Source organism: Erpetoichthys calabaricus, chromosome 2 (genome assembly GCF_900747795.2).
Source record: "Erpetoichthys calabaricus chromosome 2, fErpCal1.3, whole genome shotgun sequence".
NCBI lineage: Eukaryota > Metazoa > Chordata > Cladistia > Polypteriformes > Polypteridae > Erpetoichthys > Erpetoichthys calabaricus.
The window spans coordinates 99,182,494-99,197,477 of NC_041395.2; the positions used below are offsets into that span (position 1 = coordinate 99,182,494).

Consider the following 14,984-nt stretch of genomic DNA (forward strand, 5'->3'; position numbering starts at 1 on the left):
GGAAAATGAGAGGGGGTCCTGAAGAGGGTGGCATGGTGACTCCGATGTTAGCATTGCCTAGGTCCAGCCTGAGTGTATTTTTCAATATTATTCTCTATTATTAATAACCCTAGCCAGGGATTCTTCAGTGCAGAGTTGGCACATGTTCTCCGTGTGCAGGTGAGACCCTCCCCTTTTTTCCCCCCACACTATGAAGTTTTGCCATTAGATTGCTCAGTGTGGGTGGGGCATGATGGATTTCCTGTCCATTGTTGGCTCCTGGAGGGTCAGAAACTGGCTCCTAACCAGCTCCTAACAACCTTGTAACAGACACCAGGTTTTAAAACAATTGAAGAAGCCACATAAGAATTGTGGGTTTGAAGTCTGACTCAAATTCTTTATATATATAACTAGTTAAGGGATGATTTATGCAGTGTTTGTGATTACCTGAAAGGTAGAAGCCCCAAACATGTGACAGCAGGTGACAACTCTGAAGTGGCCACTGACAGCTGAGCAGCCCACTGAGAGCTAATTTGACGAGCCACAGGTAGAGAAAGGCAACATTGTGCCATTGATTTAATTGTACCAGTGTGAATACCTGGTGGCATCACACCTAATAACATGGGACTTTTTCAACACCATTCTCCCGGATGCCAAAAATAATTGTCTTAATCCACGGTTTAATTTCATACAACATACTGTATACATCTTTCCCTAATCTTCAGTCTCTTGGATCCTTTTAGCTTTTCTTTTAACATTTATAGATCATCCACATTGCAAAAACAGCAGGCTTTCCTCTGGGTTTGTGGCACAGGGGCCATGTCCTTTGTGACTCTCTTGTCCTTAGGGTGCTGACTAGCACACTTAGTTATCTATAAATGATCTGTTTGAAAATACTGTTACGTTGAAATACACAATGGTAGCTGTCACGGCCCGATGAGGTCTCCTGTTTTTCTGGCCATTCATTTTTATTCAAGCTTGTTATCATGCATAAAGATGTTACTATTCCGGCATATTGTTTTAGTATTTTGTTTTGTGAAAAGCATAGAAATTAATTTGTAATAATGAATTAAAATATAATTTTAATTGTTTATACTGTATTGCTGTTGGTCCATTTTCTTGTCTAATATGAAATGTTTGGAAAGAACAGATTACTTCTGTGTTGAAAATTTAAAAACGATTAAAATGAACTAGAAGAAGGAGAAAGTCTCACTGTGCGTGAAGAGACAGAGTGTATGTCATTCGCCTGTTTACAGTATTTAAGGTACGAGAAAGTGTAAGGGTAGTTAGGGTGGAGGCTACCATGGAAACAAATGAATATTTTAATGATTTAAGCAATGATGCGAGGATTTCTTTGAAGTGATCCAGTGCCATATACTTGACAATTTTGTTTTCTTGTGAATTTGCTGCTGTTGTAGTGGAGGCACCATTCGAAACAAGGATTAAAATGAACAAAGGAGGAGAAGTGCACTTTGTGAAGTCTATAAAAGATTAATTTGAGGATTATTATAATCATTTCTGTTTTATTTTATGCAGTTTTTAATTCTTGAATTCTTGATTATTTGTCATTTTGTTTTTAATATTTTTATCATTATTGCAATTGTTTCTTTTTTTTTTTTTGCTACTTTGGCCACATTATTTTTAAGGCTTGAATTATTATTTACATTGTTCAATGACACCTGTCGCCCGTCATATGACTAACGATGGTGTTGTGTGACATGTCATCATTTCAGACGTGATATAAAGATGTCACGGTTATGTAAATGTCCAACATTTTCAAAGACAGGCTGATTATGATGTGATGATTTGATCTTAACTTACTTCTGTTGTTACCTTCCCCTGGTTCATATATAATAGACTAGCCGCACCCTGTGGCTACACCCACGTAGTAGTGAAACAGAACAAACCATAAAAATCAATAAACAATCTGGTATCGCTAGCTAAGAAGAGGCAAGGTACACTCCAAACCACAGAGGTAGAGCGACTCGAATGGAGCCTGAGTGAGGAGGGCCCTACCCGGCTCCCTGCTCCTCACGTTACGCTTCCCCCTCTCCTAAGCCCACAGCCTCTGTCTCGGATTAACGCGAATATATCGCTCCTGCAAGTGAACTATGATTCTTAGCGCGATGAGAGAAGTCGCAAAATCAACCAGAATGTTCAAGCAAATTATAGAAAAAAACCCAATTTAAATCCGTTAAGTAGTTCTCTCGCTCACTAGCTTTGCGGAGGTAAGGTACGCTCTGAGGCTGGTGTGTGAGTGAGGTGGGCCCTGCCCCACCCATAGTCTGCTCCATCTCTGTCAGATTTCAAGTGAACTAATTAGCGCAATGAGAAAAGTCGCAAAATCAACCAGAATGTTCAAGCAAATTATAGAAAAAAACCGATCTAAATCCGTTAAGTAGTTCTCTCATGAAAAGTGAACAGACATACAGACAGACACACAGACAGACAGATGTTGGATTTTATGCATATAGAGATAAACAGCAAGGGACTGGAGTGGGCCACATTATGATGGACCCTTGAGCCCATATGGACATGGGGATGCCACATACTGAAAATAATAAAATGCTTATTTGAGAACAATGTGTGTATTGTTATACCTCTGATTTAGTTTTATTTCTTTCATTTTTTTTTGTTACGATGAAGCAACAGTAATGCTGTAAAAGCACTTCTGCAGCTCTGTTTGCACATTTTTCCCCAAATGCTATTGAACAGAATGATGAAACCATATAAGATGTCTGTTTGCAAACAGTCATGGCTTTGAAAAGATCCTGACTTTTATGAAATGTCTACATTTGAGAGAGGAATTTTAGTATATATGACTACTGCTGTAAATAAAGGACTTTGCTACTGCTTCATTTGAACCCACTCTCGTTGCTTCTCAAGTTTATTTCTTCCTTCTGTCTGGACAGCTTCACTCCCTTACAATGTCCACCCTGACTCATAAAACACTGTGGCTAAGGGATAACCAAAGAGAGGAAACACCAGCCTAACCACAGCACTTCTGCAAGTAAATGAGCAATGTCCGGGATTTCAAACATGTTCACCTGAATTCTGGATACCTTCATATGCAGCAGATTACAAAACCAGTAGCATAGTACTCTGGGAATTTTCAGCATAAACAAACAAGGAGTTTGGCAGCATGACTAAAGCTGGTGTTACATTGCACGACTAGTTGGAGAGGATGTCAGACTTGACAACTGCTCTTACAGATCTTGTTGTATGAGGATGTCAGATTGCTTCGGTATAAATCACATGACTGCATGATGACTTTCTAGCACACCCATTTTCAGAGTATCGTGAGCTTGCCCTTTTTTCTGACTGTCAGTCGTCCTTGGGGAAGGAGAAAGCTCCTTGAGTCAAAATGAAAGTTAAGGACACAGGTTTTTATACTACCTTACACAGACTTAACTTGCACTTGATGAAAGGATCTGAGCAGACTGGTTTGCTTTTTAACAACATTGTATCTTGTGAGCCTCCTACCTTAAGTGAATCATATTTTATCATACAGTATGCAGAATATGCAATTTCACAAAATAGACAAATTGTGCAATGCCCTTGACCTGAAGCAGAGCTTTTATGCTGTTCTTCATTTTTGTTCCATTAGACTAATGTTTGCTGTGCTCAAGAGTTCACTTTAAGTTAACCAGATTCTGAAACGCCAGCACTTAAGTAGGTCTTATATTACAAAGTGTTTAGCAATAGCTGGCATCGGCCCTGACTTACAGATATCAGGCTTCAAGGCTGGAGATTACTCACTGCAAGAGAGGGCATGCATGTAGATTATAAATGGCCATTTGATTGTCAATCTGCTCTTTCTGCAGTGTGAAATTATTTTAGATGGCATGGTGGTGCACTGCTTGATTGCTAACACCTCAAAGCAGTTGATACTTCAATGTGCAGTTTGTATGTTTTCCTTGAGTGTGTGTGGTTTTCCTCTAGAGAACTGGCTTTTCTCTTACATTCTAACGGAAGGAGATCAGATCCTATAATGTGTGTCATTACCAGCAGGCACATAAAAATAAAAATATTCATATGCATAATATGTGCCAGTAGATTACCAAAAGGTGTCAAAAACAAACAAGTAAAGCAGCATGTTGTGTTAAACAACTATTAGAAAATTAAGTTAACTGCAGCCCAATGTTGTGATTACTTCACCCACTGACTAAGTGCAGCCAGCTTGGTACAAGCCTGTTTTATGTAATACTTAATGAGTTCTAGATAGATAGATAGATAGATAGATAGATAGATCGATCGATCCCTGGGTGGAATTGAAGAGTCGTATAGTGTGGGGGAGGAACGACCTTCTCAGTCTGTCAGTGGAGCAGGACAGTGACAGCAGTCTGTCGCTAAAGCTGCTCCTCTGTCTGGAGATGATACTGTTTAGTGGATGCAGTGGATTCTCCATGATTCTAAACACCAGAAGAAGAATAGCAAAATGGATTTAAACAAAAAATCTAAATAAATATCAGTAGACAGTTAATTGGCTTACTGTAAAAGCATGCATCTTATTGGTGTAAAAATCTGATTTAGTGGCTGAATCAGAGCACCTTGCATTGGTAAAATGAAAGCAAGCCATTTCATTTAAACAAAGTTGGAAAAAGACATGCAGGTTATGATTATTACACTAGCTTTATTAACTTCATTAACTCAAACAAAGGTCACAGTGCACTTAGGTACAAACATGTAAGTGCTCAAATTACTTAAAAGATATATACTTGTATGTTTTATACTGACAACTGTAAACCTACTTCTGCCCACCGCTGTATATAAATGTTTTAGATAGGAATATAAATAACAAGCTGGTTAAGTCTGCAGATGATACAAAGATACGTGGATTGGCAGATATCATTTGAGCAGGACTTGGATAGCATACAGGCTTGGGCAGATCTGTGGCAGGTGATTTTTTATGTCAGCAAATGTAAAGTATTAGACATAGGAAGTAAAAATGTTACGTTTGAATACAGAATGGGACGTCTGAAATTGAAAGTAGGTTCAGCGTGCTCAGTTAATCGAAGACAATGTTAATAAATGTCTGCCACATTCAACTGAACTTTTGAACTGTTACTCATAAAGTAAGTTTTTTTAATAACTCAGTACATCCATTTCCTGTTGTGTTACAGTGTGAGGGTTAGCATTCCTCTAGGTTAGCAAGATACGATGGCATGCTAGTACTATGATATACAACTTTTCACTAAGCAGAACTTCCATTGGGTGTTCCTCAAAACAGAGCTGTTAAAGTTTTATGGATTATTGTGAACTCTATGCTTTCTGATTAATAAGCAAACATTTTATTCCAGTAAGACCAGAGTAGGGGACAGTCCCTAAGTGTGTCACCTAGTGTGGTGAAGCAGCAGCCTGAAAGCCTTGTTCACAATTGATGTCTTGACCTGGATAGTAAAAGCTGAGAGAGAGGGAATAATGTATGTAATGCAGAATTTTTAGTTACGCCATGCTTTGCACAAATTGCAGAGGAACATATTCTATGGCTGTAGATCCTGGATATTTAAGTAATTTTAAAATAAATTTGGACACCCTGTTTGGTAAAATACATTGTTCTTTGAGTTTTCATTACACTATACAGTATGCAACATGATTGTTTTTAGAAAAGGAACATTACTTTGATTTACTAGGTCATTGCCAGTTGTGAATTTCCCCTTGGGATTAATAAAGTATCTATCTATCTATCTATCTATCTATCTATCTATCTATCTATCTATCTATCTATCTATCTATCTATCTATCTATCTATCTATCTATCTATCTATCTATCTATCTATTGCCTTCAGATCCTTTTCAGCAAAATGTTTTAATTTCTTTTTTTACTTCGCTGCCGCACATTTAACTTTGTGTGATCCTATTTCAGTTCTACTCGCAAATTAAAGCTCATTTTGTTAACAGGGTAAGTGGCCCTACACTGTTGAACGGTTAATTTTTAAATAAACTCCTGGTAAATAGCAGATCCTTGAACCCATCAAGGTTTTGCACCATCATATACTTCAACATCGACATCTTTCTGAAACTGATTTCTTCTTCCTTTAACTTGTCTTCTCTTCTCCAAGATGGTACTACGTTGCTGACGGCATACAGGAGGACGTGGCTGCCAGGTATCAGTTCAAGTCTACTGTCTGTGTTTTTGTGATGTCGGGTCTGTCTTGTGGGGGCTTCTTCTGTGCTGCTGAGCTCTCTTGCATACTGGAGCCGAGGTCTTATCTCTTTGTCTCTGCTTTCTTTTGCTTTTTTTTGGTAGTCAAGTATATATGTATATAGAGGTATAGTTGCATCTTTGGCAGCATTGGTTCATTGTGATTTTTTTTTTTGCTCCTGCTAATAGTTGACGTTCAGCACATCACATATCATGTCACCTCATTCAATATCTGAAAACTGGTAATTCAGGAGCAAAAATTGCATAGCCACAGAATTACAGGTTTAGGTGGTAATGCTGCAAGGAATTGACACAATAAGTCAGCTTTATTTATAATTCTGAATGAATACAAATGTATGTTGTAATTGTCTCTCGATATTTTTCTTTTTTTTTTTTCTGTACATATTATAACTGTTTTGGGCTGCATAGCGGCAAAGCGGTTGTGCAGACTTTGCACTTTTGCCCGGTGTCTGAGTGTTTTTTTCCTGGTATACTGTACTAGTATCCTTTCACAGCCTCAAAGATATACAGCAGGGGTCCCCAACTCCAGCCCTGGTGAGCCTCAGTACCTGCAGGTTCTCATTCTAACCCTGTTCTTAATTAGTGACCTGTTTTTGCTGCTAATTAACTTCTTTTGAATTACTTTTAATTGACCTGCTTTTGAAGACACAGAACCCTTAATTGTTTCTTTTTCCTTAATTAGCAGCCAAACAATAATGAGATACAAAATGAGCCAAAACATGACAAGCAAACTGTGACCATCATACAATATCTGAAAATAAAGAAAGGTGAAGGTCTCAGGAATGCTGAACTGTTCAGGTCCCCAAAGCATAGCGCTTTGAGTACTGAGAAAAGCGCTATATAAATGTAATGAATTATTATTATTATTATTATTATTATTATTTTAACAGTGTGTTCTTAGAAAAGAGAAAATCGACAATTTTGGAAATATATACCATGGAATTATAGAACGGGTTTAATTAATAACAAGAATCGGCACCTAATTAAGCAACTGGTTGGAGTGAAATTGGTTGGATTTTGAGGCCCTGACTTTGTTGGTCTTCTGTTGGCTCACTCACTTCACATTTCATTTCTGTTTGGGTGCCATTTAAGGAAAGAAAAAAAGTAATGATGAAGAAATTCAGGGGAACAAATCTTAAAAAACAAGTCCATTAAAATGAAAAGGAGTTTATTAGCAGCAAAGACTGGTCACCAATTAAGAAAAGGGGTAGAATAAAAACCTACAGCCACTGTGGCCATCCAGGACTGGAGTTTGAGACCACTGGTATACAGTTAACGCTTAATTAAATTGAGACTCCCAGTGTGAGTGTGACAGATTAGCACCATATGCTACCGGTATAGGACCCACTCCAACCCAATCCCTCAACTGGACTAAACAGGTTTAACAATTGTCCCTCTGGCTTGAAACAATAATGCTGCTTTGCACTGCTACTAGAAAGGGTGTAGTTTACCCAGCTAATGTATGCAGTATTTATAGCAGGCAAGTTTTACAAATAGATTTTAGTCCATTAAAAATAACTGGAACTGTCAGACATTCACATATACAAATACCCACACACATCATCAAGCGCTTGTCTAATTTATTTTAAATAAGCTTCCAGTCTCATAAATGGTCAATGTTTGCTATATCTCTCTAAAAATAAGTGCTTGCTAAAAGGCTTTCGCAAAAAAAAAGTCTTATCTTAGCAAACAGTCCTTTATATGACTATGTGCTGTGTATATTTGTTGTGACAGGCCATGGGCCTGCCATCTGAAGGAGGTGAGATAAGAACCACAGAGTGGCACAAGCAGAAGAAGAATACTGAAATCAGTGTGAGCAAGGGACATCCACTTGGGGGTCAATTTAGGCCAAGAAAAATAATTTAACTGAAATCTGAAAAATACCTTGATGTCAGTTTTATATTCCTTTCCATACTGTACTCTTTGGGGTTATCCCAACTGTTTTGCTTGTCCATTTAAGTGCATTTCTTGTGTTAGAATGCAGTTAATGGGTGAGGTGCCTAAAAGGCTACTGTGGGCTGCCATGCCTAAGGTGAGTAAAGGACTTGGCACACGTTACGTGGTGGCAGCATTCAGCCAGATGTGGCACCATTGTGAAGGAAATGGAGTATTTTGAACTTCATTGTCATGCTAACTTCATCTTGGCCTTTAAAAGAAGGACTGTATATTCGAAAGGTCACCAAATCAGTCATGTTTATTTAGAAATATAAAAGCAAAATAATTGATTTATTTAAATTTTGAGATTACCTGTTTTAGGTGCAAATGTTTAGGATTCAAACTTCAGAAGAAAAGTGGCATTGTAAACATTTCATCAGGCTTGCTGGAACAGACAAAGCTTTTTCTGTTCTTATTCTAAAATTAAAGTAATAACATATTTTCCATTTGTTATATCTGATAAAGAAACATAGGATGGAAAGCTAAGGATCCACAAAAAAACTGGCTTGTTTTCTTTTTTCTCTCTCCAGTTCATCTGGAGATGCTGACTGTACTGTATAACTAACTCATTTGGGAGTCTTCTCAGGAATTACTGAGCTCAGTTTCTTCAGTATTATCAAATTATGGCACTTGCTCCATTCTCAGTACTGGACATTCCCCTCCTGTTTATTTGACTGCCTTCTTATTTTCAGTTTAGTGATACTAAAGCTGCAAGACTAATAATACACTCTGTGGCCATTTTATCGGGTACACCCATCAACTATCAGGTAGGAAACAATTTTGCTAATAGAACAGCCTGAATGATTTGAGGTATTGATTGAAAAAAAGTGCTGGGAACATTCCTTTGGGATTGTGGTCCATGCAGACTTGATAATAACCAAGAGAGGCATTTCGGGATGGCAAGTGGGGAGACCGCCCCAGGCCCCGTGCCTAAAGGGACCCCGCTTTTCAGGTCTGTGTGTCCCGTTCGAGCGGATTTGTCAAGTTATATACTCCAGTATATATATATATTTGAGATGCTTCTAAGAAGAACCCTTTTAAAATCCCTCTTCAAGTAGAAATTCCATACATGTACGTCAAATGAAGACATTCCATAGTCCACCTTCATTGCCCGAAAAGGGTCGCCAGTATAATCCCTTCCTAAAATAGGTATAGCCCATTAGTCACTGGGTTGGCTTCTCCTATCTATAGAACAGACATTGTATCCAGATTAGACTACGAAGATGTCATCAACGACTTTTCCAATCGGAAGGAAAGAAAAGTGGATTTTTGTCTCTGAACCTGGAAACCAGTAAGAGATTTCATGATGATACCTCTACGTTAATTTCACACTTCCTGTCGAAACACTGAAACTCACATTTTATTTGTAGGCCATAAACATGTCCAAATATTAATGCACAAAAACATGTATAGCTAATGATAACCGGATGACATGACATCTACGTGAGTTATGACTATGACATCCTGCATATGTAGACTCAGAGAATACTTGCAATTTGGGTACTTTTCTAGAAGAGGCCCTGCTAAATTCCGCATGACACCGCATCGCATTTTGTGGTGTTGTCATGAATTATGAATTGCACTTTTTTAATAGATTATATCGTTATATTTTGATAAAGCCCATGTGGTATCTTGCCAAAAATTTAGCTGAATACTGTAATGAGAAAATCCGGTGTATGTTAACATTTTTATTAAATTCGCGCGCAAGTTTATGCAGTCCACATATACACAATGTTGTAGATATTTCTACAAACCTCCTGTTACACATCATCCCAAAAGAGTGGTATTGGATATTGAGCACTGAGGATTGTGCAGGTCAGTGGAGTGAAGTGAAGTCACTTTTCATTTTCTGTGACATTGAAGTATCCATTTGAAAAAGTGTAGATTGTGAACATTAAAGATCTCACATGGTCAGCAGCAGTGCTTGGGTGTGTTTTGTCATTCAGTCTTCAGTACTAAAAAGTGAGCTGAAGACAACTTTTGCCACCCCATTACATTGCTGCTAGTAACCTGTACTGTTGGCGAAAGGTAGGATGTTTATGTCAAATACCAATCCTATCCTCTGCATGTCACAGCTGAAATCAAGATTCACTTGGCCAAATACCATTTTTCCAGTTTTTCAGGTGTTACATTTTGGTGAACTCATGCTAATTGTGGCTTCATCTTCTCATTCTTAGCTTATAAAAGCGTAAGCCAGCATGGTCTTCTGTGGCTCTAGCCCTTCTACTGCAAAGGTTCATCATGTTGTACATTCACAGATACTTTTCTCCACATCCCTGTTGCAAAGGGCTTTTATCTGAGCATTTGTGGCCATTCTGTTAGCTTAAATGAATCTAGAAACTTATCTCTCGTGTTTCTCATTAACAATGTGTTTTTATCCATAGAACTGATTTTTTTTTATTGTGCAATTCTCTGTAAGCTCCAAAGGTTGAAGTGCATGACAATAATTCCAGAAGGGTAGCTATTTCTTTCAGAAACAAACACATAATGGCCAAAGTCGCTTACGTTATGCGTGTTGCCCATTCTGATGTTTGACTAATTATAATTACTTAACCTCTTGAATGTGTCTTTACACTTTATATACTGAGTTGCAGCCAAATAAATGATTGATTGTCTGGAGGAACAACTTATTTATTTAAAATAAGCAGGAGTACCAGAGTCACATATATACAATTTAGAAAATGGGTAGCCTAATGAATAACCAAACATAAGAACTTTGAATTTTGACCAGAGCATGTCATTCTGCCCCACATACTGCAGCTCATCAATTTTTTTCCACTCAAGTTATTGTCATTCTATTTTACAGCACCATGAAAATATTTGTTGCTAGTTTATGTGCAAACAGTATGGTTACATATATGTGTAGTAAATAGAATATACATTGTATGAACATTTGGAGGTGCCACTGAGCCCCCAAACCCCATATATACAAGGCTCAATACAACCTCAGGTTTAAATATTCTGATTTTTAATCCATACAATTCTAATATAGCACTAAACACAGCCAAATACAGACTTTTAAATAGTTTCTTTTTCTTGCTTTTCCTTTCTCTGTCTTTTCTCTACTCTGGTGAGTGTCGCTGCCTCCTGAGTCTGAGTAATTGAGGTGTGGCAGTGGGCTCCTGTTAAGCTGGACGGAGTACTTCCAGGTGCACATTGTGGCTTTTTTGAAGCACTTCTGGGTCATCTGGAAACCAGGGATGACCTTTCCCGGCAGCACCCACTATCGTTCCACAAGGACCCCTACACTTCCAGACTCCAATTCCTATCCCACTCTGCCAGTGTCCAAACTGGGACCATTGGCGAGGAACACTGCCATTAATTTATTTGAAGGATAAACCACTCCTGGATTCAAGTTCTCTTTAGCCCATGAGTCCTTCAGGCATCCCAGCCAGAGCGGGAATCACAGGGTAATGTCTGTAATTGGGCCATCCTTCCATTATGGCTTTGTGGCCGGGCAAGAAATCATCCTCTATCCTGGGCAGGATGCCCATCCATCCTCTTAGGCACCTACAATATATATATATATATTTCCTCTTGTGTTTGTATACAATCACATGTGCACAGATGTAACCATGCAGGTATCATTATTGTGCCCACTGGCGGGTGAAGCTCAACTAACCGGCACACAAACTCCTTCAGCAAATTTCCCACCCCTGGACAGTAGGATACCTTTAATTTAAATAAAATGTATTATATTATAAATATTAATATAATATTTGTAAAATATAATATAAATATAATATTTCACCATCCTGCTCTGCCCCAGTCACCAGAGTTGGGATCTTTGTAAGCATAGCTGTCTTTTATCAGGCTTTGCAGTTGCCTCTTCCCCAGTTAGCAGGGTAGAAATCCTCTCTTCATTTCTGCTGTAACATCTTTGGCCGCACCTAGACAGAGTTCCTTCCTGTACAGCTGCTGTAAGTGTACTGCCTCTTTTATCTTTCAAGTCCTTCCTTTATAGTCACAAGGGGTGGACAGCTCTTTATTCATGACCACACTAGAATGGGGCATTTCTCAAGAACTTTCAGTTCCCTTTGTGGTTGTGACCTCCTACAGATGCTTCCAGGCCCCTTATGAATTGAGAATAGAATATGTTTTGAGCAAACTCTAATTCCTATTCTCTTCCCTTATGGCTTTTCCCCGTGCTCTTGCCCAGTGGTGACATGGGGCAAACTGTGATACTTGCCTTAAAGATTTCTTTCCTTTTCCCCAAAAGGTCTACTAATACTAAACACAGAACTGAAACTAATCATTCATTTACTGCTTCTTTGAAGGAGGGTATAGTGGCTCTGTGGCAAAGCCCCAAAGTCTTGGTTCAAGTCCGATCCGTGTAGTACTTGGAGAAGTAGTCATGGATTGTGTAATGTTTACCCTTTCTTCTCATGTCCATGTGGGTTTTCTCCTGGCATTTTGTTTTCCTTCCACAATCCAAAGGCATACTGGTAAGGTTAACAGGTAACCTCGCAGTGGCCCTGGTATGAATGGCTTCCAGGCAACATTTGCTTCTAGGCTTATTTCTGAGGCTTCCTGGGATAGACTCTGCTCCAAACACACCCTGTAACAAGAAAAGCACGTAGTTGTAAAGCATGATTGGAAGGCTTATTTATATAAATGTCGACTTGAAGAAGAATTTCTGTGCTCTCAATCCTGACATTTCACTAAAGCCACTGTAACACTGGAGGGAATTCCAAAACTGATGGCAAGGAAGCAGACTGCTCTGCAAACTCTTTGTGAAAGCACTGAAGCTCTGGGGTTTGAAAATAATCTGTTTTCTCTTTCCAGATGAAGAAAGCAATGGCCTCAACCACAAAAATGAGAACAAAGATTGCCCTCTTCCTGGTAATCTTGAGGTAAGAAGTACCTGTACTTTTGCATTTTTAACTTCACTTATTTATTTTAAGTCTGAAAAATAAGTCACTTTCAAGTTTACTTTATGATCAATAAAGTGCAATGAAAATTATTTGTTGCTTATTATGTATACAGAATGTTTTTTGTGTAAATTATTTTGTGTGTTTACATACAATAGGAGTAATATTCAATTATAAATTCCTTCCTAAATAGTTTCTTCACTCTCTTTTTACATAAAAATAAAAACAAAAAGAAAAAGAACAACACACCATTAAGGCCCTTTTTATTAAAGATATCTCTTTGTGTATGAAAGTAAACAGCACCAAGAGTAAGCGTTACATGGAATTTATAGGTCCTGTAAATTACCTGTGATTACAAACTTTGCACAAGGCTGTCATTCGAGCTTAATCATTGGTGAATTTTTATCTATAAGTTAACAAAGGTCAAACTATTGCTTCTTGGTACACAATATTCAAACCTTATATGTAAAATTAGTGTTTGTTCTTTATTATGATGCATCTATGTTTATTTTAAACACCCTGCAAAAGCATAAGTATAGAAAATATTGCATAGACATGCCCATGCAGTATACTGTATTTCTATGTATGGGGGCAAATCATAAAGTAAATATATACAGAATAAATGATGAAAGGGGAAAGTCAATATGCCAGCACTAATCTGTACCTGCAGCTCTTAAGGATGAGTCTTTATATCACCCTAAGCAGTACACAGTCCTAGAGATGTACCTCCATTGTTTATCTGGTCAATGACCTTTGTGTAAGAATAGCTGTGCTTGTCATGGTCCCGTGTGTTGTTTTTTATGTTAGAGTCATGTGGTGACAGAATGACTGCAATTACCTGTCACCTGCTTGTGGTTCACTCTCGAGTTAGACAGCTCCTGGTCATTTGTATACTTTTTTAGCTTACGTTTCTTAACACCATAACCTAGAATGCCAAAAAAGGATGATTTAGATGAGAAGACAATTAGGCTTACAATTTGATATTTACCATGACTGACTAAACATTCCATGTACTTGTTATTAAAAAAATCTGTTAGCGTCCCCATTTTTGATTTGAACTTGTCTTGCACAGTAAAGCACCTTGTGATGGTGTGCACAGTTAAGGGTTCATTTACAATTGTTTAAAAAGTCACAAAAGTGGGACTTGATTATGCATCCTTGTGCCTTACTCACTACTTTAAGCACTTTGAGCTACTTTTTGTATGAAAATGTGCTATATAAATAAATGTTGTTGTTGTTGTTGTACTGTTTCACACTGGGAAAAAAAATATAGATTGGGTAATATGGTAAGTGCCTGCATTTAATATACAAGTCTACCTAAGAAAGGTTAACCTTATTATTGGTTTTGTTGGTTTGTTTAAATACCTCTCAGCAGTATCAAGTCTTTGAAGTAGTAGCAATGAAAAGAATGTAAGAAAAAGAACAGATTTCACAATAAACAGACAATTCAGTTCGAAGCAGCTTATTAATATTTCACTTTAAGTGTTCATTGTAACATGTGATAAGAGTTACTTTCAAATATACTTTTAAGCAGATGGCTTGAAAAAGTATTTAACTTTGGTGTGAAGCCTTCTCTTGAGCAGTTATCACCCTAAGTAGTACGCAGTCCAGGGGATGTCCCACTGCTGCTCGTGTGTGGTTGTTGATCAGGTCTTTGTGTTAGAAAATCCATGTGTTGTATCAGAGCAGCTGAAGTGCCTCTAAGAGAAAATCTGAAAGGTACAGCAGACATTTACTCAACTTATTCCTTTATACATACCACACTCAGTTATGAAGGCAGACAATTTGTGTACATTATTTAACACTATAAGGGAAAAGTGACTATGAAGTATTTTAAAAAGATAAGCATATTTAGCAGCATTTCTTGTAATATGTAAAAAAACAAAAGTGGATGGGTGACTGGTGTACCATTGAGCACACGCACACACTCAGCCATGTGGTCCAGAGACATCAGTCAGCCAGGCAGATCTTTAAGCAGTCTGCCCGTGTGTTGTAAAACTGTCCTTTTACAGTAACAATTGGATTTATGGTGT

General features: G+C 38.0%; 1 protein-coding gene across 7 annotated transcripts in view; it reads left to right on the top strand.

Annotated features, from left to right (window-relative positions):
• LOC114646174 (anoctamin-5-like) overlaps positions 1–14,984 on the top strand; it is a 138,897-nt gene that overhangs the window by 42,117 nt on the left and 81,796 nt on the right. For 4 of the 7 annotated variants that reach the window (XM_051923130.1, XM_028794204.2, XM_028794203.2 and 1 more), the window contains exons 2-3: positions 6,042–6,086; positions 12,866–12,933. In XM_051923130.1, the coding sequence (XP_051779090.1) occupies positions 6,042–6,086; positions 12,866–12,933 (113 nt within the window). The remainder of the gene's footprint in view (positions 1–6,041; positions 6,087–12,865; positions 12,934–14,984) is intronic. The other 3 variants (XM_051923131.1, XM_051923132.1, XM_028794206.2) reach the window with 1 other exon arrangement.